Here is a 27,682-nt window from a genome sequence, read left to right on the forward strand (position 1 = left end):
TCGGTAATTTCTCCCACAGTTCTCAGTGGAAGAAAGCAATTTGTTAGCGTTGATTTCTCATCAGTGGAAGCGGATGTGTTTAAATTGATTGATTCCGTATCTTTTGGTTGGCTTGATGCACATAGATGAAAAATTTTTTCCTGAACAATTTCGGATAATAATTGAAATGTCCTTAGAAAAATTTGTTTTCCTCCATCGAGTGATGATGATAAAAAATTATATGGAGGATTTGAATCAAAAAATAAATATGCATTTTGAGATATATGCGAAAAATTGAAAGTACTTCCAACAGAATCAGATATACGAAAATAGCTTGGTATTCTAAATTCGTTTAGGAATGTTGGAAGTAGCGATTTTTTCGCAATATCCTTTGATATGAAAGGAGAATGAGATTGTAAAGTTAATGTCCAAAGTGATGACAAATCAGACAAAAGAATTGTTAGCCCATGTGCAGCTAGTCGTTGAAATAACATTGATTCATCGCTTGAACTTGTTTTTGCGCGCAAAAGAGACTTCATTGCCCCAAGAAGAGCAGGAAATAACTTTGTTTCGTGATAAAATAAATGTGAAAGTGGAAGTAAATGGCATAGTAATGTATGTGCCGGTGGGCTAGAAGTAGAATAAAAGATAGAAGGTATTCTATTTGCGATTTGCTGAATAAGACGGAGCAAATTAACAGCAGTTGATCTTTTTTCATTTGTGGAGCAAAAGTGCAGTAATAGTGGTGGAAGTATCGTTCTAAACTTGTTAGAAAATTCTGATGGTATCGCCTTTGGTTCAAATAGTCCATTTATCTCTTCTATAAATGAAAAAGCCGATATTTCCATTTTTAGAATATTCTGCTTCTAAAAATGGGACATCCAATTTCTTGGGAGCATATTTATCATCTTTCTTCTTTTCACAAATGTGTTGATAGGAAAAAAGTAATTTTGCATTTTAAGTTGTTTTTCTTTGGAATTTAAATTCATCACTTTTTATTTGTTCAAAAAAATCATCTATTTGTAACAATATTTATGATAAATTTTGTAAATGTTGCATTTTAACAAATAATTAAAATAACAAAGAATAAAAAATCAAAAAGAAAGAAAAAGAAAAAGAAAAGAAAATCAATCTATTGAAGTTAATAAAAAATAATATTAAATTAAACCGGAGTATCAGAATCATAAGATGTAAGTTCCAATCTTATCAATGGATTCGTTAAACCAATCATAAAAGCATCGACAACAATATCCGTTCTTTCGAAGGGCTCTTTCACTGTATACCCAGCTTTTTCCTGTTTGTTCAGTTTCAACTGTGCTTTTTCACCCTGTGGTGTCGTTTTCAGTGCATTGAAGAAAGAAACAGTTGGAGTTTTGCCATCTTTTCCGCAATGGGCCAACTTCACAGCGTCTGTTTGAGAAAGTGCTGTGCATTTCCTTTCTCCGGTCTCTGACGTTGAAATCATAAACTGTGCTGTCCCCATGCCCTGATATCCGGTGGTTTTCACAAGGAGAATTGTATTCACATCTCCGTTGTCCAAATCATTCTTTGTTCTTGCACGGCTGCCAAAAGGATGTTTTGCTGAATGAATCTCAGAAAGATGAATCTCCACATTGTTGTAAGCAGCGCTCGTACCAACATTTATTGAGCTCGATTGCCTTCTGCCTCCATCGCTCACGACCGACCCAAAAGTGAACAATGACACTTTATCCAAGTTTTCTGCTTTCGTCCTGCCCTGACTGCTTTTCAAGTTCATCGAATCGTCAGAAATTGTCCCAATGCTCACAGCTGCATCGGCTGCTGGCTGCATTCCCACAGAAATCACACCTGACGAGCTGTCCGTGTCTCCAACCACAACTGCACCTTCCACTTTCACATCGTTCGCTGCCAGTGCTGGTGCATTGATTGTGATTGAATTCTCAGCAGGAGAATGCTCAATGCTCATCTCATTCGCCTCATTCTTTGCTGCCTGCTTCAATTCTGTGTCTTTATTCACTTTTCGTTTTGTTTGAAAAGTATTCCATTTGTGTTTGACTTTTTCCCACAGCTTCGAAATAAGCGAGTGTAGAAAGCCAACATCGCGTGCCTCAGATGCATTACCAGTCGGCACATCAAACGTCACTTTCTTTAAAAACAGAGTGTCATTCACCTCCATCGAATAAGCGCCCAACAGCGAGGCATTCAGCTCTTTCGCCTTCAATTCTTTGCTGATTGTTGAGTCAACCTCCATCTCCTTCAGATCGCACGTATATTCCGTCCAGGCGAGGCTCCCCACATTCTGCACATCCGCCCCGTTCAAGTCGAGATCCACGTCCTCCAACGAGACCACTTTCCGATCATCGTCGCCAGCAGCCCTTCCGCCTGTAAACTTCATCCCTCCATTTTCCACACTGATTTCGTTTTTCTCTCCATCAATCTTAAAGCCGCCAAGCTTCATTTGAGGTTCTTTCGTGGCAAAAGATGACTCCACATTCAGCTGAGCGGCTGTCATTGAATCGACTGCAGCTGAAGAAACAGAAAAGCCCAGCGCATCCACCTCAAACGGGATGCTTCCCTTTGCGAGGCTATGTGACTCGTGCTTTGGAGAAGCATTTGCAGTCAATGCTTCGTTCGCACTTGTTCCATACTTGGACAGCTTGAAGTACTGTGTCAGATAATTTTTCATGCGTGTTTTGACTGTTTGGAGCCTGAATTCAAGCATTCGAGTCTGGAACTCTTCTTCGTCTTTGCTGCATGTTATTAATTCTGCTAATGTATCTTTCATTCCGTTCCACATCAGCGAAAGAATCGGATCAAAACTCGAGTGATAAAGCTTTGCTTTGCTTTGTTTGTTTCCAACTGCAGTCTCGCCAGTTGCATCGCATTCCCAAGAATTGCATTCATGAAACTGAGGAGAAATCAGAGGTCGATTGTTTCTGTTTGCTTTCTCTTTCTCTTTGCGCTTTTGTGTGCTTGCGCTTGAGTCAAGCTGTGGATGGGATTCTAATGTTCCAGAGGATGAAGAAGGCTCTTGTTGGAGTAATGCAGGATTCACCATTTCCACTTCATCTTTGGTATTTGTTGCTTCTGCTGTATGTTTAGCATCCTTCTCTTGTAATATGCTCGTCTGATGCCCCTTCGCATCTCCAACAGAAGACGGCTGCTCCACGCGGAAGTACGACGACGATCCTTCTGACGGCTTTATCAGCACATGGGGATCAGTGCTGCGGGACACTTCGAGAACCCCCTTCAGAATAACACGCGGAGAAAGCGTTGGAAATACTCCGCCAAAGACGATGAGACATGTGAGGATGAGGGTGAAAAGTGTGGTGACAGAAAAAGTGACAAGGAGAATGATGGTTATGACGTTCATCTTTGAGCGTTTAGCGACATTCGACAAGAAATCGTAAATGCAGCGAATGAGCGATTTTTTGCGCTTTTTCGACTGTGGCTTGTCGCTATCTTGAGTGTTGTGAGTTTCAATGAGTTCATCTTCTGATTCTTCAGATGTATCTTCAGAGCAGAAACCGTCACTTTCAGTTTCTTCATTGAATGGCTCACTTTCATTGTCTGTTGTATCATCAACTTTCACCTCTTCTTTCACCTCTTCTTCTTCTTCTTCTTTCTTGTCTTCTTTCTCTTCACTTATCTCTTCACCCTGTTTCTGTTCATCTTTGCTTCTTTCTTCTTTTTTGTCTTTTCTTTTCATTACATCATCATTACAGCTATAATCATTGTTATCATTCTGCTGCGCTTTTTCTCCGTTTTCTGAAAACTTTATTGTTTTCTCTGCTTTTTTCTTTCCTTTTTTCTTGTCCTTCTCGTGTTTCTCTTTTTTTGTCTCATTTTTTTCTTTTTCATCCGCTTTATTCTTTTCTTTTGTTTCGACTTTTCTCTCTTTTTCCTCTTCCTGTTTGTTTTCTTTTTCATTATTAAGTTCAACTTTCTTCGGTGTTTGAGCAATATCGTTAGATCTCTCTTTTTTCTGTTCCTTTTTCTCTTTTTCAATAAACTTCACACTTTTCTCATATTCTCCTTCATATCCTTTTTTTGGTTCATTAGAAATTTCCATATCTGAATCGCTGTCTCGTTTTGGCTGTTTGTTAGATTTTTCTTCGCTTGGACCTTTACTGTTATTAATTTCTGTTTGAGTTGTCTTTTTCTCATTCCTCACTTTCTCATTAACAGAATCTGAGGTTTGTTCCTTGAATGTCTTGGAGTCAATAAGTTCTGATTGTTTTCCTTCAGAAGCTGTTGCATCTGCTTTAATTTCACAATTGTCATTGGTTTCTCTAAAATCTTCGTCAGATAGCCTTATTGATTCTTTTTCTCGTTCTGTTTCAATTTTTCGATTATTACAATTTCTTTCTGCATTCTTAATTTCAGCTTGAATGTTTTCTTTACCAGGAGGAAACGCTTCAGAATCTTCCTTATTGACTTTCACAGTGTCAATTTCCTTTTCAGATTTATTTGATTGTGCAGAATGGTTGTTTGAATTGTGCTTTTCGAAATCATCAAAAGGCAAGCACACTCCTTCGACAGTTGTTGGAATTAAAGGAATATTGCTGCTTTTTTGTATGGGTTTTGGAGATTTGAAGTTAGATTTCGACTGCTTTGAGCCTCTAAACTTATGTGAAAAAGCAGAAAAAATTGAAGGTCGTCTCGAATTTTTCCCTCGAAAAGAGTTTTTTTCTTCTTCGCATTCCTGTGGAGAAAAATCCGTTTGGATATCTTTTTTTCCCACTTGAGGAGTAGATAAAAGAGAAACATCAGTTTCAGTTAAATTCCCTTCTGGAGTTGAAGAAACCTATAAATTTATATAAAATACATGCATTCGTTGTCCAAAACAAATTTAATAACTTTCAAACTAAAGTTATTATGTTTAGCTCTTCAGAAACTTGATCCTCGCTTAAAGATTTAGATGCAGGCAAACAAGAAGATGCAGACATAATAATAGTAATCAAATCACTAAATGTGTTTGATTAAGTAATTCTACTTAGTATAATTCAATTCATAAGAAATTAGTCAAGTTCGCAGCAAAGATTCGCCTTTTGATAAATTGATCAAATAAGTACTAAAGTTTTTTCTTTTAATTTTCGAAATGTTATTTGAAATTGTTTTTCATGAATATAAATTCCTCACATCTCTGTGGCAACATCAAATTAAAAAAACTGTGTAAATAAAGTGTCAACAAATAATTTTAAAATTCTATTATCTTAAAATTTTCACAAAGTCTCAAGAAATTTCTTAAAACGAATTTCTTTTTGAAAAACATAAAATACGTTGGAAAAAAATAAAGAAAAGAATACGAAAGTTCAGGATTTTGAGAAATTCTAATTATTTTTCTTTCTCTCGATTTCCTCTTTTTTATCAGAATTATTCTTTGGCTTCTTTGGTTTCTTTTCTGATTTTATTGGTTCTTCATTCTTTTTAAACAGCCAGGCAAGAAGCAAAATCGATCCAGCAGAAAGTACAGAAAAGAAGTACGAAATGAATGAAGATGTAGCATCATCTTTTGATGATAATGATAGAGCTAACAAAAACAAAATTTACGATTATTATTAAAAGAAATAAACAAAATAAAAACAAACACATCAGTCCAAACAATCCATTCAGAAAATTCAGTTTTTGTCCAGTTAGAGATATTCCTTTCACTGATTGTTGTTTAATACACAATTGAAGTTGGGGAATGTGACTGAAAATTTGAACAAGAGGCTTAACGATGGGAAAATATGCTAAAATTTGTAACATTTTTGGAGAAATGTATTTAAAAGTTATAAATTTAAATTTTTAAATTATGAATGCAAATGCCCTGCATACGAATAGCTTGAGGATATAAAATTGACAAAACATATGGAACTCCTGGCATGGCAAATAGTCCAAAATATGCATATTTCTTATCTTTGCGATACATAGCAAATCTAAACAACCAAAAACCAAATGCAATAAACTTAAAAAATGAATCAAACTGATAAAATAATATCATTGATTCCAACAGCATAAAGAAAGCATATGCAATTATGAATGTTGGATCTTTTCAAAAAAGAAATATTAACTTTAAAAAAATCAAAGAAAAAAACCGTTTGCAAGATAGCCATTCACGAATTGAAAAGAAAATCCTATGAACTTTATAATCATCGAAGAAAAGCTAACTCCAGTTGTTGATTTATTTTTGAAATTTAAATAAATCTGTGGTAAATATCTGTTCAGTTAAATACAACATTACTTTAAAAGCAAGTTAATATTATCAAATTCGAACTGTACTACTCCTAATCCTGTTGATGTATAGCCGCAATATTTAGCAATCAAATCTCTTGTCTCGGTTTTCATTTATCGAAAATCTTCAATCGATCCAAAAAATCAGAATTACCATTAAGAAAAAATCGCACAGTTTCATCAAGAAACAGTTCTGATTGTGATTTGTTTTTTTATTTTGTTGTTTCCATTTTGTTAGTGCACTTTTTTTGTATTTTTTCTTTAAAGAGAAACTTCTTTTCACATCATATGACTTTGTATTATTATCCATATTACGATTTCAGTCTCCTTCAAATTTTATTTCTATTTTGTTTGTGTTAATACATATTAGCCTTTAATTCAAACCAAATTCTGTGATTTTTATGTTGCAAATATTTGCCCATTGGAATTATTTAAAAAAGAATTTGCACCAAATGTTAAAAAAAAAGTTAACAACAATAAAAACAAATTCAAATACGAAATCAAAGGAAAAATGGATAATCTTCAATACCTTTGATAAGCGTTTCCCAATGAAGTGAATGAAATTAATTTAAAAAAACACAATGAAAAAACAATCAAAATTGCCAATAACACAAACTATAAAAGCCAATGAATGCACACAACACACAAACAAACAAGTCAACAAGCGAAATACATCTAAACACAAACATTCCTCTTTCTCTTTTTCTTTCTTCCTATCTTTCTCTTTCTCTCTCTCTCTCTCTCTCTCTCTCTCTCTCTCTCTCTCTCTCTCTCTCTCTCTCTCTCTTCTTCCCACTTCTCAAGCCACATATCTAAACATCTTCCTGTCATTTTCATCACGCTCCATATACTCCCTCTCCACTAGCGATTCCACCCTCACCGTGATCGCACGCGCCGTCGGCTGGAACCTCTTCCCGAGCTGCCGCGAGACCTCGCTGATGAGCTCGTTGAACTCCATCTGCTGCCGCGTCTTCATCACCCGCACAATCGTCGCCTCGATCAGGTGCTTCCGGTCTTCCTCAACTTTCTTCGTAATCTCGTTGTGATCGGTCAGCCCCGCTGCTGCGCCAAACCGGCTGCGCCCGTCGCCTTTGGCTTCTCTGCTCTTCTTCAGCTGCTGGATGAGGTTGATGCGGCTGTGCGAGTAGTTGAACGAGGAGTTGAATGTGAAGACGTCTGTTGGGCTGAACGGAAGCTGGACGGGGGCTGGCTTGGCGGTTGGTAACGAAGCAGATGAAGATGTTGTTGAAGATGTTGTTGACGTTGTTGAATCAGAAGAAGAAGAAGAAGAAGTGGATGAAGAAGAAGAAGGAAGAATAGGAACTGCCTGAATCGTCGTGTTTGAAGAATTAGTATTTGACGAAGAAGAAGAAGATGATGATGATGATGATGATGATGAATTAGCAGCAGCAGGAGGAGGAAGAAGTATTTTCATTTTGGGCTGTGTGAGTGAAGTGAGGAGCTCGCAGATCTCGTAGAGCTCCAGTTGAGTGGCTGAGTGTATTTCCTGCAGAGTGAGGCGGTCGGTGAGGTTGAATTGGAGAAGAATCAGCATCTGAAGTGTAGTTGTCTCGAGGCCGTAGTGAGAGCGAAGTGAGGCCGCGCTTGACCGTGAGCGAGTTGGTTGAGAAGAAGAAGAGGAGGATGAGGAAGTGGAAGAAGAACCAGACTTTGCCCGTACCAGCGGAGGGGCAGCCGGGTACATCCGCAGCTCTGCCATTCCCATGTGGTGCTGCCACGTGATCCGCTTCCCGTGGTACTTCTTGTTGTAGAACTCCTCAAACGCACTGCAGCACGTCGCCAGCTCTGCCGGCAGCGTCACCGGAGGATGAGGAATCGACGGCCAGTACGCCTTCGTCAGCGCCACGGGGAACATCTCCACACTCGGCATCTTCTCCTTCTCTTTCACCTTCAGCGCGATGACTGTGCTGTCTTGTGTCGCAGAGATCTCTTCGTCCAGCTGCTTCCGCTTGTCTTCAATGAACTGCCTGAACTCGTCTGCACCGTCTTCGCTTGTGCCCACGTCCTGGAACATGCCCTCCAGCTTCACTGTGAACTGCGCGCCGCACATCCCCTTTAGCTTCTGAATAACCATCTTTTCCAGCTCTTCGTTCGGTCTTTTCTTCATCAGGATCCTCTTCGCCAGAAGATCTCTGTACTCTGCCTCAAACATGTCCTTCTCCTCCAGCGCGCTGAACAGATCCAGACAGTCGTTGATCAGCGCCTCAATCTCCGCCTCGCTTTCCGTCCGCTCGCGCGACGCCCGCTGCAGCTTGCAGTCCAAGTTCACTGCCATCAGACGCGCAGCCACTGGGTTCTTGTTGATGGACGTCTTGAACACTTCGTCAACCATCCGGATGAAGTCCTCGTCGGTTGTCTGTGACGATGGATTCACACCGGAGATGGGCTGTATCGATGAAGCGGATGGAATCGCAGAGGAAGACGGAGCAAGAGAGGAGAGCGCTCCGAGCGACGAGCCTGGAGCAGAAGGAAGAAGCGTGTGTGTGGAGAAGGAAGAGGAGGAAGACGATGAGGATGATGAAGACGATGATGAAGAGGCAGGCATTTCGTTAGACATCATCGTCGACTGGATCATTTCTTGCCTTCCGCTCATCGAATACACGAACGAGTATGTCAAAAAGTTCTGCGTTTTGTGCTTCAGCTCAATCAGCCTGTCAACAAAGATCTCTGCCTCGTTTCTGTCTTTCTTTCCTGCGCCGCTTGCGTTTCCCTCATTGTTGTATTCATCTCCTTCTCCTGTGCAGATCTGGTCGCACAATCCTCCGAAAAACTGCCGCACTTCCTTCAGCATTGGTTGAGTACCGCCAGGGATTGAAGACAACACCCTGAACAAGCACCCCACATCGTCATACTTGTCATCTCTGAGCATCGAAAGAAGACCGTTTTCTCTCTGAATTAAGACATTAAGATGCTCTAGCGCCATTGAATTGATCACAATGCGCTTGATTTTCGCTAAAGTGCTGACGTCCAACATTTGCGTACAGCGTTGCACTTCTTCTTCCAGTCTACGTTCGATGCGATGCAAAAAATCAATCATTCCCATTGATGTAATGAGTTTTCCTTCTCTTTGATAAAAGGTAGTTGATCTATCAAGAAATGGCTGCTCAAAAACGCTTTCATAAAACATTTTTGATTCAATGCTGAGATCAATAATCACACGCAAAAAACTCTGGAGAGCAGGCGCATCAATTGCTTCACCTCTTCGTTCTCTATCGATTTCATCCAACGCTTTTTCAACGCCTTTTGTTTTCAGTTGAAGACAGGGACTCATATGCTCCCTGAATAAATAAGTTCCAAGGACTTTGACAGATAAAAGTCTGTTCTCAATTACGTAAGTTCGATCCAAATAAATAAAGAGGTCTCGAATTAATTGAATAAATGTTTGATGTGCCTTCCATTCAACTTGAAGAGTTGTCCATGGATCTATTGAATTTAGAGATAATTCGGCTGTTCTTCTTTTTAGACGAGAAGCCAAATCAGCTTGAAGGTTGTCGTATAAAAATTTTCCGTGTTTTTGGAGAACAAGATGATATATTTGTCTGTACCATTGATAAAATCATTACAAAAACAAAAAATGATATTGAATAAAATTATAATTAAACAAACCGGTATAATGCTTCATAATACAAGTCTTTTGTGTCTCCATGACTTAGGCGTTCGATAGATTCCTGTAGCGATTCCCAAGCAGCAAATGGAGGATCCTTTTCTGCTGCTGGTTGTGGCGTCCAAGATTTCACGTGCGAATGCCGGCTGCTTGAGGTTTTTGAAGTCAGAGACATATGACTGAAAACAATGGGAAACATGATCACTCGACAATTTTCAAATATTTAAGAAAGTTTTCCCAATGGCATTCTAATGTTTATATTAAATGTGTTGTAATTATTCATTATACAAAAATTAAATTGTTGTAAAAAATTGAAATGATGAAATAATTGAAAAAATAAGTGAAATGTGAAGTGATAGTGGTATTAGCCAGATGAAATGAGGGAAAGGGGTGATGGTGATCGACTTGATGAAGAGCCTCCAGAAGTAGATGACGGGATTGGAGAAGTTGTTGTGCTATGAACGCGAGATGAAGGAGTTGACAAGCAAAGAGAATTAAGATCAGCATACTGAGGTAACCTATTATCAATTATAACTGAATTTTTTAAATTTTGAAAAAATGATTGTCACAAGAAATTGTAAAAGAAAAATCTAAAAAAAGTCAAGTGTCGAAGCAAACATTGCAAATCCTCCATTTTTGATTGTATGTCTTTCAACATAGCCGAAAGAGTTGCTGAAGTCAAAGCAGAAGCATCGACAATTGAAGAAGAAGCCAACGAAGCATTCGAAGATCCAGAAGCGCCTTCTCTTCCTTCGCCAGCTGCTCCTATGCCACCTCCACCAGATCCACCTCCAGCACCGATTCCAATGATGCTGCTACTGCTGCTCCCAACACTTCCAAGTCCAGCTCCACCTCCTGCTCCTCCACCACCTGAAGTACCACTAGCAGTCTTATCTCTCCTAAATATAGCTGTATATCCCGAAATCAACTGATCGTGAAGGTTTCGAACAGCCATTGACAGCGCTGATTTAAGTTCTTTTTGCTGGACAGTATGATCATCCATGGAATACAACGAATTTTCTAATTTCTTCACTTTCATTCGCAAATCCTTTAATAAATTTTGCTTTTGTTCTGTTTCTGTTGTTTCTTGAAGAAGAAGAGATTGTTGTGCCTTATTAGAAGAATAATGTTGCAACGCATAAGTTGTTAATAATATAAATCCAAAAGGAATAAGCAAACTTTCATTGTTTCTGCATGAGAGCGTGCCATTTCTTCTTTTGTTGCTCTCAGATTGTCTATTTGAAGTTTGATTGATTCGTATGTACTTGTAAGTGTGTGAAATCTACTCATTATTTCATCAATTGTTGATCCTTCGCTACTTCTTTCCTCTAATTGCTCAAGAAAATCTTTGTATACACGATACCTTTCAACACTTGCGTTTAAAATCATTTGTTGGTGTCGAAGATCTTCTAGTTCCTTTCGTCTTTCAATAATACTTTCTTCGACTGAAACAGGCTTCGTCATGCCTGCAACAGCTCTATTTCTGACCTGCCCTCTTCCCTTCTCAGATTCCATTGCAATTTTATGTTGAGCAGCTGTAATTTGAGCATATTCTTGTTGTTGTTGCTTAAATTTCGCTTTCTTCCAATTGAACACAATTATTAATATAGAGAAAATTCTTTAATAAAGTACCTGTTCATCGAGATATGCTCGGCGTTGACGAAGCTCTTCAAGTTTTTCATTACAAATTTTCTAATCTAATTTTAATTTTTTTGTAATAATAATGTTGTAGCCAATACCTTTTGAGCTTCTAATTGTTTTTGTGTTTCTTGATGTCGTTTTCTTTTTTCAAGAAGTTCTAGATCGTCATTTTCTTTTCTTGGCTTATCGGCTGCCTAAATAAAGAAACAAACGAATAATATATGAAGTTATAACAACCATCATACTATAGCAATAACTTCATCCTTTGTAAAACCTTCACTAGGGTTTTTTAACTCGTCTGAAGTTAAACTCATCTTTTCAACAACCAATTTGCACTTATTACTTTTTGATCAATAATTGTTCTCATTTGATGGAATTTTTCCTTATTGTAATTGCTATAAAAAATATATTGAATCAAATGAAATTTTTTATTTCAATATTGAAATGAAAATGAAATAATAAAAGTTTTCATAGAAAAGATCTAGAGTTATTTGGTTCAAAGATAATTGTGAAATTTTAACTTTAAAAAATTAATTTTTGAAATAAATAATTTCAAAGAAAAAAGAAAATTTCAAATTGAAACAATATTTTTTATTTCATTAGATACTATTTTTGGAATTGTTTGTGTTATTCAGGTCCTCAACGATGAAAAAACTAAATGAAAAAACCAATGTTTCTTAAAAAAGAACAAACATTTTCATTCGTAATAAATGAGAATTATTTCTTTTCAAGAAATGGAAGAACAAACAAAAAAAAAAAAAAAAAAAAAAAAAAAAAAAAAAAAAAAAAAAAAAAAAAAGAAAAAGAAAAAGAAAAGAAAAGAAAAGAAAAGAAAAAGAAAAGAAAAGAAAAGAAAAGAAAAGAAAAAGAAAAGAAAAGAAAAGAAAAGAAAAAGAAAAGAAAAGAAAGAAAGAAAAAAAATGTCGTTAAAATTGCTCAAAAAATTGTGGATAAGATTTAAATTATAAAAAAAAAATTCAAAACGAAAAAAACTTTTTATATTTTTCTAATACATATTCGTTCATTGCATATTCATTTTGTTTACAAAGTTTGCATTTTTAATTCTAATGAATTGATGAAAAAATGAAATTTATGAAATTTTCGACACACTCAGGATCCTTTTTTTCTCAGATTTCAAAATTAATTTTGTATTATCTTCAAAGAAAGTGAATTAGAATTAAATTATTACTGTATGAGTTTGCTATGAAATGATAATTATTATAATCCTTAATAGATTAATCCTCAGTGAAATTGCTTAAAAAAACCTAATTTTTTCAATATTAAAAAAAAAAAATCAAAAATTTTTATCTGGGTGATTATTTTTTATATCATATTTTTTCATACACAAATTCCTGTTAGAAAATTTCTCTTGAATATCAATAAAAAATATTGAAAAGTTTAAAGGCTTATTGAATTCATTTTAATCTTTTATTCAGAAAAACCATTTGTATCTAAAAACAATCATCATGCTTTTTCTCTTTTCAATTAACATTTTCTTTCAAAAAAACAAACAATCCTTGATAAATCATCTCCCTGAAAAATATATGGTTTCAAAAATAATCACCCATTTATATGAATGAGTTATTCTATTTGGGACGAAATTTTTTGTTTTATGAATTTTGTTCCACGCAGTTCTTTCAAAGATTTTATTCAATTTTTATATTTCTATATTTAATATTGCACGATAGTGTTTGAATTTCAATCATTCGATTGCAGAAAAAGTTTGGAACAAATTATTGAAATCTTCATAAATGAAAGAATTCTGTCCCATTTGAATAGTCGCAAATGTTTAATTACATGGTTTAACAAAAACGAATCTTTTTTGATCGTTTTTTGTAATAAATCCCTCGAATTTCTCCACTATTCACATATTTTCGTATCAAATAAGTTATTTTATTTTAATTCGTTAAGTGATGAAGCTTGATGGATTCATTGCAAAATAAGATCAAATTAAGTCCAAAGTTATTAAACACCAATTTAGAACATTAGGGGTAAAATATGGACTTTCAAGCTTTTTGTGCACAAAGCATGAAAAAAATGTTTCACTCATAACATTTTTTAACTTTATCAGATTTCAAAAAAATTTTGCTTTTCTTATCTGTTAACAGGTGGGTGATTATTTTTGAAATCATAACTTATTTCGGAGTGTGAATAATTTATTGGTTTTCTGCTATTTGCTCAAAAGTTTAAATTCAAATGTTCCGTGCTTTTCAATTGTGACAAATGCTGATATTTGAGATAAAAATAATATGCAATAATCTGTTTGTTGTATTTCCACTTTTCAGAATTCATTCAAAAACATTTGATGCTTTTTTTCATTCCGAAATTGTTCACAGAAAAAATCTGATTTCAAAAATTATTACCCAGGTGTCGTTGAAATCAAAACATACAGTTTACCAATATTTCACGAATGTCAAAAAAATGACCCTATTATATAATGCATTTTGATGTAAAAAAGTTAATCGAAAATGCATAATTTTTCAATGAAAATGCCTGAAGTTAAATATTTTGCCCCATTTTCATATTTTCAATAAAAATAACACATATTTTTATTTTGGTAATTCTCAAAAAAAATGGCACATATTTATTTTTCTGTTTTTGTTGATCGCTTTATTGTTTTGATCAGTTTTTTCAACTTAATATTCATATTCTGCAAGAGAGTGATCCCGCTTATCAATATCGAAAACAAAAAATAAATAGCAGTTTAAAGAAAATTGAAGTCTTTGTCACAAAAACTGATAAAAAATGTTGTGTTTGATTGAAACAGAAAAAAAGCAAATGTGACTCTTCACATAGAAAAATTCATGAATTTTTTTTCAAATTAATTTCATTTCATATCGATTGAAATGCAATTTTCATATTTTGATCAAATATTAATTCACACTCAGGAAACATCACTGAAATGGAGGCTATTCCTTGAAAATGAAATTATATCCACTCTTGTGAAGTTTTGTTAGTGGGAACAGAAATATAATCAAGATGTGATATTATTGTTCCATTTGAAAATAAAACATTTGCGACTTTTCGAAAAAAAATTGGTTAACGAACATTTTGACGATCAACACGGAAAAAATCAACCAATAAAAATTGCAAACATTTTTGTCGTCAAAAATGAACAGGAATATTTAAATTTAATAAAAATAGTCTTATGTCCCAAGATTTCATTCATTTTTTTTTTTGTATCGAAAATCTAGACAGAATAAAAATGATTTTGAAAATAAAAAGAAGCTTTTCGAAAATACTTGATTATTGACATGGCGTTTCTTCAAAAATTAGAATATTAGAATTAACGTGAAACTCATTCATTGGTGTTATTTTGGAATGAATAAATAATCATATTCTTTTTCTTTGTGTGAAGCAATATTGATATCTCTTTTCATTTTTTCATTTTTGTTTCGAAGTATAGAACAAATACCTTGCAAAGTTATCATATTCGCAATAAAAAAACAACAATGATGAATTTTTGTTTTATCAGGATGAATCAGTCATTTGAAGAAAAAATACACTCAGTTTTCAAATTGCGAAAAAAAATAGAAACATTTCTAAGAATGAAAAGGTTGTTTATAACTCAAGCAAAATTAATGAATAAATTTAAATGATGACATGTTTTCAATTGAAGATCAAAAAGAAATTTGATGTTTTCACATTTCATTTATGCAAATTCAAAAATAAACTTTATGGAAAAAAAAATTCAAAGAATGGATAAAAAAATTGATAGTATTATTTTCAGAGTTAATCACATTCCTTATATTTCAAATATCCGTTCAAGTGATTTAAACAATGTGTTGAAAATTTCAACAAATGAAAATAAATAAACAACAAAATGCTGCACTTTTATTTTCATTCAGAAAATTTATCGATTTCAGATATAATTACAAAAAATTTCATTTCAAAAAAATGAAAGCGTTGATCGAAAAATAATGAACAATTGAAAAAAAGTTTTTATTTGGGGAGACGAAAAAGTTTTTTATAATAAAACACGAAAAAAGATAACATGATATGGGCTATTCTTTTTGAAAAGTGGCAAATGTCAAGTTTTTGGGTTTAATCTTTTTGAACACTTTTTGACCAATTTTTGCCTTGAACACTGAAAACTCAATAACATATTGAATTTGAATTCATAAATCTATTTGATGTGAAAGAAAGTGCAGATTGGAGAAATCTGATAGATTTATTTCAAAAAATGATCAAATAAGGAACATTCTTATAAAACCAAAAAAATTTATATTTGCTTCCTTTCAAAAAGAATGACACATTAATAGCATCAAAATAAAACAATTATAATTGTATTTATAAGATATATAAATTCACACAATTCCGAGAATAACACATTTCAATGGTTAAATTCAATTGCAATAATAAATAAATTAACAACATACGTTTATTTGGATTAATAAATACTTTTAATTTTCTCAATATGGGGGAATATTTGGTCTTTCAAGCTTTTTTTGTAAAAGGCATGATAAATTGTTTCACTCATAACATTATTTGACTTTCTAAGATTTTGAAATAAATTTGACTCATATCAGAAAACAGGCATCATTGAAATCACAACATGAAGTGTTGAAACATTTCGTGCATGTCAAAAAAATGAACACATTTTTATTGTGTTTTTTTATCTGAGATAGTTATTGAAAAAAACATTATTTTTCAATGAAAATGCCCGAAGTCAAATATTTTGCCCCACATTACAAAACAAAACAAGTTTTTAAACATTTCAAAAAAAAGTGATAACTGAAAAATTTTACGAATTGAGTTAGATTTTCAAACAAAATCATTAGAAAAATTGAGCAAAAATTTTCTTTAGACAGTGAAAAATCAGTCTTTTTCAGTTATTCAAAAGACCTGTTTTTTCTTTTGGAAAGTTTTCTTTTTTGCTACTCATTTGCATATCAAAAAATACGGTATTAATAACATATTTTGAATAAATAATTGAAAAAAAAATCAATATTCAATTGGGTAATTGTTTTTGAAATCATAACTTTTTTCGGAGTGTCGATTCTTCAATGGTTTGATTTCTTTGGAAATGAATTAATCGAAAATAAGAAAAGTGCATAGAAATTGTTTAAAAAGGCAATGCTTCAGATAATGTTTATGAATAGTAATCTTTTATTGGAGTTATCACTTTTGAATGATCATTTATCAGTATTTAAAAATGAATTCTCAAACCGAAAATTTTGATAGAAGAAATATGATTTCAAAAAGAAACACCCAATTTTTAATAAAATAGCTGTTCTTAATTAAAATTTGAACAAATGAAATATGATTGAAAAAATAAATTTCGAAATATAGGATTAAATTATTTGCTTCATGAATTTTGTTCCACACAATCCTAATAAAGATTCTTCTCAACTTTTTAATATATCACTGTAATAATGCGAGAGAATGTCATAATTATAATTTCATAATTGCAGTAAAAGTTTGGAATCAATCATCATTTTTTTCATAAATGTGACGAAATTTTTTGCATTTTGAATTATGTTCAGCCAAATTTTACGTGACGTATTTTTGCATTTTTCTTTTGTTTTCTTCATAATAAAGCATGTGAACGTTTGATTTTTATATGATATGACGGAGAAAAAGTTTTAAACAAAACAAAGTTTTTTTTGTTAAAGAAAAAATATCTTTCCATATGCATGAATATTGCCCCATTTTTTTTCTTTTACACCCATAATAACATTACAGTTCCTGCACTTTTTCTTTTTCGTTTTCCGGAGTTTTTTGAATTTTTTGAGGATTGTTTCAAGATGATGGAAACATAAAAAATTGTTTATTTTTTATTTTTATATGGATGAAGAGGGAATTTCCAGTTTGTTTCAGTTATTTAAAAAAACAGAAAATTGCTCATTTTGGAGGCAGATGCAGTACAAATGTTTTTATTCGCTTTCCTTCTTGCTCGATAAATAGTGTTTTTGCAGAAACTCCACTTTTATTCCCAAGCCTTATGATATCTATGACTGAATGGAATACTTTTCAAAAATGATTCATTCAATGTCATTTTAAGTGATATCAGAGCAAAATAGACATATTTTGTGTTACTGTTTGTATTTATTTTCGTTTCTTTTTGAACAATTTCATTTGCTTCAGAAATTCTGCATTTGGTTCGAAAATGCAAAAAAAAAAAAAATGATTGTTATATCGACCGGAATCTGAAGGGAAAACAGACCCCAGAGCTTCAATATCGGAAATGTTAAAATGAATTGAATGTTTGATGCTTTCTTTTGTCAAAACTGTTTATTATATGCGTATTTTAGGAATGTTTTGCTCCATCATCAAGCAAAATTGGATTATTTTGACAATCACAGAGACATTCAAATCCTTCTCCGATTGCACAAAGATGTGAATAGCATTATAGTTCAATTGCGGAAATGGGAATATGGAAAATATTTCTCTGGTTAGACAGTTTCTATGATTGATCAATCCACAAATCTTAGCTGATTTGACAAACAAGTAATTGAAAATTCGAAATGAAGACAAGAAAAGGCTGAATTGAAGAATTTTTGAAGGAGCAAGAAAATATCTGAAAAAGGCATAATTTCATTGGATAACTGGTCAAGAATGACTGAAGCGAGATTGATTCAAAAACAAACTTGAAATAAGAAAAATTAAGTTGAATACAGTTCTGATGGAAAACATAAATTGCAGCAAAGAAAAAGACTTGAAAAAGGGAAGATATGCAACAGAAGAGAGCAAAAGGAGGATCATCTAAAGTTACAAATTAAAAAAAATTCGAAAGAGAGAAAGAACAAAGGATATTTAATCAAAATCAATTTCTCTTTTTAAAAATAGGAAAAAAGAAATTCTATTGAAAAAATTCCTGAAAAAGGAGGTTTGGAAACATAACGAAACATTGAAGCTGTGTTATTCAATGAAGAAAAAGCAAAACTGAGCAGCTCTAGAGCATTTAGATTTATTTCTCGGTATTTCAATTTTCACTTCCATGTTCATTTGACACAACCATTTTTTCTTTTATTTTAAGGAATCTTTGAAATCAATCGAAGAAAGCAAGGAGATATAAAATGAAAGTCAATATTTTAATCATGATGATTAAAGATGAAAAAGGATCCGAACGGATAAGGAATTTCATTCAAGTAGAATATGAGGGGAAAGATTATATTCAAAAAGTTGAAGAAAAAAGAGGAAATCTATTTAAAATGACAATTTCTTTGAATAGGATCTGAAAATGACTGTTTCTGAAAAATGGAAATAAAAGCAGAAAATTGGATTTTGAAAATGTAAGTGGAACAGAAAATAATATTTTTTGATGTTTGGATGGATAATGGGTTGTTATCAAAAATATGGGATCATGAACCCATAATCGTCATTGAAACAATGATTCCCTTCATTTTTCTTGTGTGCTTGTTGTCAGCAATTTGTGGCAAAGACAGAAATGATAGATTGAGAAATGAATATGATGCTTTCCGTGTTCGTGGAATGGAAAAGAGTGGTATTTTTGGGAAGAGAAGTGTTGTTCAAATGTTCTGCGAAATTCACAACTCATCAGTTGAAATGAAGGGGATGTTGCTCGAAAAGCCAGATAATTGTGTGATGATTGAAATAAGAGCAGGATCATTGCTGCAGGTTGAGGGAAGTGCGTTTGTGAATAAAAACGAGTTGAATGGTCATTATGTGAGAAATGGAGGGACATGCTATATGATAAACACGACTTTGGGAGTTGAGAATGATCAGGAATGTGGAATGATGGGGAGCATGGCGGAGATGGAAGGGGGAGATTTGTCTTCGTTATTTGTGAGAAATTGTGAGTTTGAGGATGTTGTGTTTTGTGGGAGTGGAAGCATTTTGAGAAATGGAAAAGGTTCATTTGAAGGAATCAAAAATTGTGCTTTTTCAAATATCACAATGAAATTCATGGAAACAGACAAGGTTTCTATTGATCAAATATCAATGATGAAAACGAGTTCAATGGAGAATTGTGATGTTGAACGATCAATGAATGTGCTTGAGGGAGGGATTGTGAGTGGAACAGAAGGATCTGGCTCATTTTTTTGCAACAATTGCACATTCCTTCGAAACGAAAGAGTAGTTAGAAAAGTGAGAAATACAGGAAGACAGTCGACCACCGAGTCTCTCAACTTTATGAACGCTGAATGGATTGGATGCAACGCTTCAAGCGGTGGAGCACTATATGTTCATGACAATTCGAGTGCAACTCTTACAGTTGAGAATTCATCATTTTTGAAATGCAATGCGACATCTGAAAGAGGAGGAGGGATATTTGCTTTGAACATTGCAGAATGCACTGTGAAGCATTCCACATTTGTTGAGTGCTATTGTGTTTCATCAACAAATTGTGGAGGTGCAGGAGCAGAAATTTCTGGTGTTTCAATTCAAGTATTTGTTGAGAATTGTTTATTCAAAGATGAATGGTCTGGAAATGATGCTGGAGGACTTGGAATTTGGAGTTCAAAAACAACGAAAACAAAAGATTGTGTATTGAATTGTTTTTTCAAAAATTGTTGTGTTCAAAATCCTTCTGACTGCGATGGTGGAGGATTTATAAGTTGGAATACAGTTGACAGAATTGTTTTGAGAAACTGTCATTTTCAAGGATGCCATTCAGATGGTAATGGTGGAGCCTTAAGCATTAGGACAAACGGATATTATGGAAATCTGTTATGGTTTTGCTTTTTTCATAATAATGCAGCCAAAATTGGCAATGACATATTTGTTTATGATAATAATACAGATTCCCAAATAATATGGTGTTATTCGACCAGAACTGAAGGAACGAGATATTATGCAGGTGGAGATAAAAGTGATTGGCTTCCTAATGAAGGAGGAAGGAGCAGATTTGTTGCTTCAAAGGAGAATCAAACCAATGCGAAAGACACATTTAGCTGTGGGTTAAATGAAAGTTGTGCATGTCTCACAATAAGTCATTGTCTGACTCAAATGATAGAGGAATTTGTAGAGGTAATCAAAGTGCTTTCTGGAACAGTTGTTGAAGAAAAAGGAGTTGACATTGGGGATCAAACAATCTCTGTGAATGGAGCTTATCAATCTGGCTCAGTCATTGAAACAAAATTTGAGGCGAATGGATTGAGTCTGTTTTGCATTGGAGCAGGGGTATTGACTGTGAGCGATCTGTCAGTGGTTCATAACACCTCGATTGAAAACAACAGACAATGCAGATTATTTGAGATTCAAGGGGCTGGAGGGATCAATTTGGATAGAACAAACATATCGATGGATGCAGCTCATTCAGAGGAAAGGAGCATTCAAAACTCGCTTGTGAAACTGGACGGGGGAGAGTTGAAGATGCAAGATGTGAGATGGGGACAAACATTCAGCACCACAAGTATGATATCTCTGCCACAAATATCATCTGTTTCATTGTCTCTGGAAAACTGCACATTCAACAACATTGAGAGGACAACAGCCGGATCATCACTGATGAATGTGTTTGAAGGGTCACATTCAATTACTCTTGAGGGATGCACGATTGATGGTTGTGGGAGTGAAGCCTCTGAGTTTGGAGGGGGTATGATGGTTGAAGTGGGAAGCGAGAGTTCATTGAATGTGAAAGGAGGCATTGTGAAGAACTGTTATGCCTCAGCTACTCAAGGGAGAGGAGGAGGAATTGGGCTGAAAGTTAACGGCATAAATGCAGAGTTTCTTCTTTCATCAGCATTTGAAGGAAATCGAGCAAAATTTGGAAGCGATATTTTTGTTGATTCGATCGATCTGGAATCAACAGCGACAAGTGGGAAAATTGCCTCTTTAACACCCTCATTTGATACAAAGAGCAAGATGCAGGGATATGAAAATGGGGATGAATCGTTCCCAATTCCACTGTGTGTCTATTTGTGGAACAACTTTTCTCCACCAGCGTTTGTTGGAGGAGGATCATTGAGCCATGATTTCTCGAAGTGTGGATTTGAAGAGTTTCCGTGTTCGTCCATTTCGAAGGCAGCATCTGTCCACTTTGAAGGGAAGAAAAAATGCATAGCCATTCTTGAATCATTTGCCTTTGAAGATGAATTGAGCTTGACTTCACATGAATGGAGAATTGCATCCAAAGAGAATGAGATGAAGTACGATGTTTCTGATCAGAAAGAGGGAGCTCAAAATGGATTGATTGAAAACACAGTTTCTGTATCTGTGAGTGGTATTGTATTTTCATTAAAGAAATCGCTGACCTTTCATGAAAGTGTGTTTGAGTGCCATTCAGAGAAGCTCACACTGGATGGATGCAGGATAGAAGGAGGTGCTGAGATAATTTCTACAGTGTTTGTGAAGGCTGCTGGAGGGGTTGTGGAAGTGATTGAGTTTGGATCAGAGAATATGAAAAAAGTAGATTCATCGATATTTGTTGTTGAAGGGAATGCAGAAAATGTGCCTTCGATGAATATGACGAAGAGTGATTTTTCCGAAATCACATTTGGTGATGGGTGTGTTGTTGAGTGCCACAAGGGGATTATTGAAGAGATATCTGGTTGCACGTTTTCATTGATTACTCGTTCGAAGGGAAGTGGAGGATGCATCAGCATTACGAACGAGAACGATAATAACGGAGGAGATTACAAAGTGGAAATTAATGACTGCACATTCGAAGGATGTGCTGTTGCTGGAGAGGAAGAAGAGTGCGGTGGAGGAGCACTCTTTTTTGAAGCATCTCCAAAAACGAATCTTGTGGCAAATGAATGCACATTTTATGGTTGCACAGCACCGTATGAATGTGAAGTTGTTGGATATGGTGGAGGAATAATGCTGAAGATACTGAAAGAAGAAGAGATTAATGGATGGTTTGTGATATCCTCACCTGTTTTTTCACCAAACAAGCCAAACAATGCGAAATATGGGAAGGATCTGTTCATTTCATCTTCATCGCTTGCCAAGAGTGTCAAGAACGAAACACTTCCATTTGTGAGAGATAGATTGGAGATGCTGACTGAAGACTCTCTGAGAGGATACGATGGAGGAGACAGGGAATGTGCAATCCCACTGATCTATTTCTGGAAAGAGGTTGAGTCGAGCGTGTATGTTGCAAGAGGAGGAAACAATGTGATTGTGTGTGGATTGGAAGAGTACCCTTGTGCTTCTGTTGATTATGGGTTAAAAAGAGGGAGTAGCTTAGGGATTGAATCAATTGCAGTTCAAAGGATTTGTGATGTGAAGAGTGAAATAAGTGCGAGTGGGATGAGGATGGAAGGAACAAACGACGAAACAGACAAAATTCAATTTGTGAAAGAGATTGAAGGGGATGGAGATGCTGTTATTGAATGCAAAGGGGTTGTTCAATTCAATGGATTGGGGATTCTGATCCCCAGTGCATTTGTCAATGGGGCAAACACCCTCATCCAGGCGGGTTCTGATGCAGTCAAAACGAGTATTGCAGGATGTTCAATTCACATGAGTGACAATGCTGAAGGTGAAGTGTCATTTGTGCTGATATCTGCTTCAAAAGGAATTGTTGAGATTGAAAAGACAAAGATAGCTGAATTCTCAACGATGCATGAGATTATGAGCATATCAGCTGATTGTTTGACAACCATGAGTAATGTGACATTTGAAGATATTTCATTGAGCGGAAAAAGTGCAATTGCGATGAGTGAAACTGTAGTTTCTGGAAGTGAAAATGTTGATGAAGAAGAAGAGTGGAGCATTCTGTTTGAGCAATGTTCGTTTGTGAACATGAAGAACAGCGTGACAAACAATCCGTCATTGCTTTGCTGTGATGTGCCGAATGAAATGAGACTGAAAATGGAGAACTCAACAATTGATGGATGTGGATCGACAAGCTCGAATGAAGGAGGAGGTGTATTTTTCCTTCTCAATGAAAGGGGGAGGCTGGAGATGAATCACACGAATATGATAAACTGTTTCTGTTCGAACATTGGGAGGGGAGGAGGGATGTTTTTAGGATCACAAAGTGCGTCACAGGAAGCGTTGCCATTTGTGCTGTCGAATATCACTTTCAAAGGGAATGTTGCACTAAAGGGGAGGGATGTGTTTGTGAAGTGCACAGACCTTGACTCACAGATTTCAGTATGGCAGTTTCTAATAAATTTTGGAGAGCCATATGTAAAGGATCTGGCTATTTGGGGGTGCACATCAGACAATTATGGGGATGAGGAGGATCTGCTAGGGAGGGTGTATGTGTTCAGGAGCGAATTCATATTTGTGTCATCGATTGTGGGGAACAACAGCGACAGCAAGAACTGCGGAGAGATGAAGGGTGTATGCTCATCGCTGAATGTTGGGGTGAGCCACATCATCCCATCAGATTATTCGCAGCTGTTGATATGGAATGAGACAACACTAACTGGTTCATGTTCGGCTGAGAAGGTGACAATCAAATCGATGGAAACAAGCGGAAATGCTGAGATAAAGGTGAATGAAATCAATTTGGCTGATGAAGGGGCAGTGACAATTTCAGAATCTGTTCGAATTGAGAAAATTTCATTTGTTTTTGGTGGAATGCAGAATATTGTCTGCTCGTGCTTAATTCACCAATTGAATGGATCTCTTATTCTCGAGTCTGTTTCATTCTTGTCAGAGAGTGAATCACTGGAGAATTCACAAACCTTTTTTGACTTTTCTCTCTTGGTTGTTGAAGATGGAACATTTGAGGCCGAAAAATGCAATATTTGGTATTTGGTATTCTCGAAGCCTGTATTCGAGATATTGAGTTCGGAAAGTGCAACATTTGAGGATTTGAGAGTGGATATTGTGGGATGCAAGAGTTCGTTGATTGAATGTGGGAAAAGTGAGAAAGTGAGCATTTCGAAGTTGGCAGCCACAAACATTGAGTTGGGAGAGAGATGCCTGATCTCACTTGAAAATAGCCATTCATCACTTGTTATATCATTGACATTATCATTATTCACAAACATCAGCCGATCGAGTGATGGGTCGTGCATTGTTTGCACAAGTCAGCCGATGAGTGGATTTGAGATGTGCAACTGCTCTTTTCATGAGTGCACATCAGAGTCACCAAAGGGGAGCCAGGTGGCGATAGCATCAGCAAGGAAGATATTGATGGAATCGTGTGTGCTTGAAGGGAATCTTGCTTCAGGAACAGAAATGAATGAGATTTCTGATGAAGTATGCAAATGGAATGGGTCAATTGTTGACTTGTCGATGAGTGAAGCAGTTGTGAGAGACACCACAATATGCAACTCATTGAAGGGAGGGCTGAGTGTGAGTGGAGGATCTGCGACGATTGAAATGGGATTGTTTGAGAGCAACAATCCTTTGAATTCAAAATATCCTTCTCTTTGTCGAAACATCATTTGCTCAGATTCGGGAACATTGAATGTGATGAGTTTGAAGGGAGGAGATGGAGTAAAAGATAACACATCTCTTTGGATTCTGAATGAAGGATGCAATTTTGAAGGGATTGCATCTGAGAGGGCGTCTCCATTCTTCATCCCAGTGTTGGAGAGTGTTGAAGCAAAGGAAGTGGGAGAAGAAGTGGAGATTGCGTTCAAAGGTTGGGAGCTCCTTCCATGCGACTTGTCATTCATGGTTGTGAAACAGATGGGAGAAGAAAAGCAGATAGAGAAAAATGAGTTTGATGATAGTGGATATGTGTCAGAGAAAGAAATTGAAGGTAGACTTCCAAAAGAGACGATAACGGAAGCAGGTGAAGGGGTTGAAGTGAGTGTATGCATTCTGTTTGGAGATGCAAAAAATCCATCTTCCACTGATTCTTTCATCCTGAAGAACAAAACCGAATCAAAGACTGGAAATGAAAAAGTGGTTGAAGGAGGGAAAGAAGGGAAATCTTACTGGCTGTTGATTGTGATTGTGCTTGTTGTCATTCTTTTGATTGTTCTCATTGTTTCAATAATACTGGCTGTTCGATGGAAAAAGCAAAAGAGAAGGACAGAAGAATTGGAAGAGATTGTGAATGACACGGTGAAGAAGGATCCGAAGCTGATTGAGATGGTGACGATGGAGATGTCACCAGAGGAACAGTGGAGAAGAGCAGAGAGAGAGGCAGAAAAAAAGAATGAAGAGAGGATGAAGAAGAGAATATATGAGAAAAGCCTGGGACACTCCGAGTCGTCAGAGCATTTGCTGGCTGAGAGTGGGTCAACTGAATACATACTGGGAAGAGACTCAGACAAGATCCCTGAATGGGCGCTGGAGAAGGTTGATGATAAAGAAGATGAGGAAACAAGAAAACGAACACCATCACCATCCATTTCATCCACTTCAACAACAGACACTTCAGACACAGAATCCACGTTTGTTCGATCAGAGAGTCTGTGTCCAACCACTTCATCGATGTCAAACCTGGTGGATGCAATGGCATGCTCGTCTCCTCATGAAAAATTGATTGTGGACTTGAGAGATTCGCTGTTCATGTTGCTTCACGGAAGGAATGAAAAGAAGGAAATGGCTATTGGCTCCTTGAAGGAGAGGGAGCAAACAGCTGCTCAGATCCTGTTTTGGGTGGCCAATCTCGCTCTTCATTCATTTGATGAAATGAAAATACCGCTTCAATCACTGGCAAATCTGAGTCCGCATATTGTATTGTTCTCAGAGCACATGGTCATCTGCATTGTGATGCACTCTGATTTCCTTTCATCTGATGATTCTGATTCATCATCCATTTCATCATCAACAGTGACATCTGCCAGTGATGATGATAGAGACTCTCTGCCTTCTTCGGCTTTTGAGGATGAGGATGATTATTACAAAAAAGAGTGCCTGAGGTGGAAGGCGCCTGAGCTGCTAATGAACAAGAAGATGGGTGCGACGAAGGAGTCAGTGGCATTCTCGATTGGGATGATGCTGTGGGAGTGCTTGACACTTCAGATCCCGTTTGGAGAATATGATGGCGAGATTGCTGGACAAAAGATTGCGAATGGGGAAAGGCCGAATGTGAAGCATGCAGAAGAAAGTGAACTTTGTGACGTGGTAAGAGGATGCTTGTCAAGCAAAGAGAACGAGCGGCCTTTGCTTGTGAATTTGAAGAAAGCGTTTGTGCAACATCTCCCGAAAGATACATTTACATTCACGATTGCAGATGCATTGTTCACCGAGAACCCAAACAATGTGCGAAGCGGAGCTGAAAGTGAAACAGAAAGCTGGATAACTGAGTCAACAACTTTTCGAGATCGATGAAAAAGCCAAAATCACAAACTTAAACTCAAGAATGGAGATGATCGCTTTGATTGAATGAAACTTAAGTTGAAATCTATCAATCAAAGGAACATTTTGCATTATGTTGTTGGTGCAGAAATTATTCACACCGGTCCACAACAAACTTTGGATACTTTGAACTCAAAAAGAAGAAAGAGATTACAATGCCCAAAATGATTTTGGGGTTTTTTGTGCCACGTGGAAAATGTTATTATTTGACTCAATAAAATGGATTGTGGTGTTGTTTCCTTTGATCCATTTAATTGCAGGGCTTCAACAAATTTTATCTTTTTTCTTTTGTTTTATTTCTTGTTTAAATTTCAAAATATTTTAAACACAATTTTTATATTGCAATAACACCATTATTCTACATTTATATTCAATATGGAGCAAACTATAAAGTTTTTTGTTGCAATGTTTATCTGCAAATATTACAACAATTATCACTTTTTATTCTTGAGTTTGTTTTCACAATTAAATGTATATTTTTGTTTTGCATCATTCAGTTTCCATTCATTAACGGGTCAACATCCAGTTTTGATCACTTTTTTAAAAAAAATTCCAGTTTTTTTAATTAATTTGCACATCTCTTGAATATTTATGATTCACACAACTATCTTATTTTTGTACCTCCATTGATAATGTTTCAATTTCTTATTCAATTAGAAATAGCTTTTCGTGTGTTTTTCAATTTTTATGTAAACAAAACTTATTCTATTGCGTCATATTTTCTTGCAAGTTCTTTTCAAAAATTTTTCCTCTTTGTAATTAATTTTTAATTATAAATAAAATTGTTCTAACTTTTTTAACAGTTTGTCAGATAACATCGCGATTATACTTCAGTTATTATTCGATCATATCAAAACATTCTTTCCTTTCCTTTTTATCTTCTTTTTCGTTGTTTAGAAAATGTTTGCGATCAGCGAGAATTTTCAACTTCTTTAAACGTGTCAAAAACGAAGAAATAGCATCAATCCAGTGAAAAAGTTAAGATTATGAGAGAATGAGAAAAAGTGAGAGACAAAATATTCATTAATCACGAAAAGCGTTTCAAAGTTAAAGAGCAATTGAATAATAATCTGTGAAACACGAAGACTCGAAGAACTTTAAAAAAAATATCCATTT

General features: G+C 35.4%; 5 protein-coding genes across 5 annotated transcripts; 1 reads left to right on the forward strand and 4 right to left on the reverse strand.

Moving 5' to 3' along the window:
- Window positions 1-980: 980 nt before the first annotated feature.
- On the reverse strand, window positions 981-4,928 carry MONOS_6648 (uncharacterized protein). Its single transcript, XM_067876894.1, has 2 exons — window positions 4,827-4,928; window positions 981-4,765 (listed from the first exon to the last, which is right to left on the reverse strand). The coding sequence occupies exons 1-2, from the start codon at window positions 4,905-4,907 to the stop codon at window positions 1,142-1,144; spliced, it is 3,705 nt and encodes a 1,234-aa protein (XP_067735677.1). The 5' UTR covers window positions 4,908-4,928; the 3' UTR covers window positions 981-1,141.
- A 215-nt stretch (window positions 4,929-5,143) lies between these two features.
- Window positions 5,144-6,322, reverse strand: MONOS_6649 (putative PQ loop repeat family protein). Its single transcript, XM_067876895.1, has 6 exons — window positions 6,218-6,322; window positions 6,039-6,160; window positions 5,928-5,991; window positions 5,779-5,879; window positions 5,550-5,693; window positions 5,144-5,491 (listed from the first exon to the last, which is right to left on the reverse strand). The coding sequence occupies exons 1-6, from the start codon at window positions 6,286-6,288 to the stop codon at window positions 5,292-5,294; spliced, it is 702 nt and encodes a 233-aa protein (XP_067735678.1). The 5' UTR covers window positions 6,289-6,322; the 3' UTR covers window positions 5,144-5,291.
- Window positions 6,323-6,570: 248 nt separating this feature from the next.
- Window positions 6,571-9,974, reverse strand: MONOS_6650 (putative ubiquitin-protein ligase; the record flags this gene model as incomplete). Its single annotated transcript, XM_067876897.1, has 2 exons — window positions 6,571-9,734; window positions 9,802-9,974. 2 exons carry the CDS (start codon window positions 9,972-9,974, stop codon window positions 6,974-6,976), a joined length of 2,934 nt encoding a protein of 977 aa, XP_067735679.1. The 3' UTR covers window positions 6,571-6,973.
- A 57-nt stretch (window positions 9,975-10,031) lies between these two features.
- Window positions 10,032-11,760, reverse strand: MONOS_6651 (uncharacterized protein). The gene is made up of 6 exons (XM_067876898.1): window positions 11,686-11,760; window positions 11,539-11,634; window positions 11,432-11,491; window positions 10,979-11,380; window positions 10,418-10,910; window positions 10,032-10,333 (listed from the first exon to the last, which is right to left on the reverse strand). The coding sequence occupies exons 1-6, from the start codon at window positions 11,752-11,754 to the stop codon at window positions 10,164-10,166; spliced, it is 1,290 nt and encodes a 429-aa protein (XP_067735680.1). The 5' UTR covers window positions 11,755-11,760; the 3' UTR covers window positions 10,032-10,163.
- Window positions 11,761-18,772: 7,012 nt separating this feature from the next.
- MONOS_6652 (uncharacterized protein) lies at window positions 18,773-26,539 on the forward strand (the record flags this gene model as incomplete). Its single annotated transcript, XM_067876899.1, has 1 exon — window positions 18,773-26,539. One exon carries the CDS (start codon window positions 18,773-18,775, stop codon window positions 26,537-26,539), a length of 7,767 nt encoding a protein of 2,588 aa, XP_067735681.1.
- Window positions 26,540-27,682: the final 1,143 nt, after the last annotated feature.

This window comes from Monocercomonoides exilis (assembly GCF_001643675.1).
Source record: "Monocercomonoides exilis strain PA203 chromosome Unknown scaffold2-2631571, whole genome shotgun sequence".
Classification (NCBI taxonomy): domain Eukaryota; phylum Preaxostyla; order Oxymonadida; family Polymastigidae; genus Monocercomonoides; species Monocercomonoides exilis.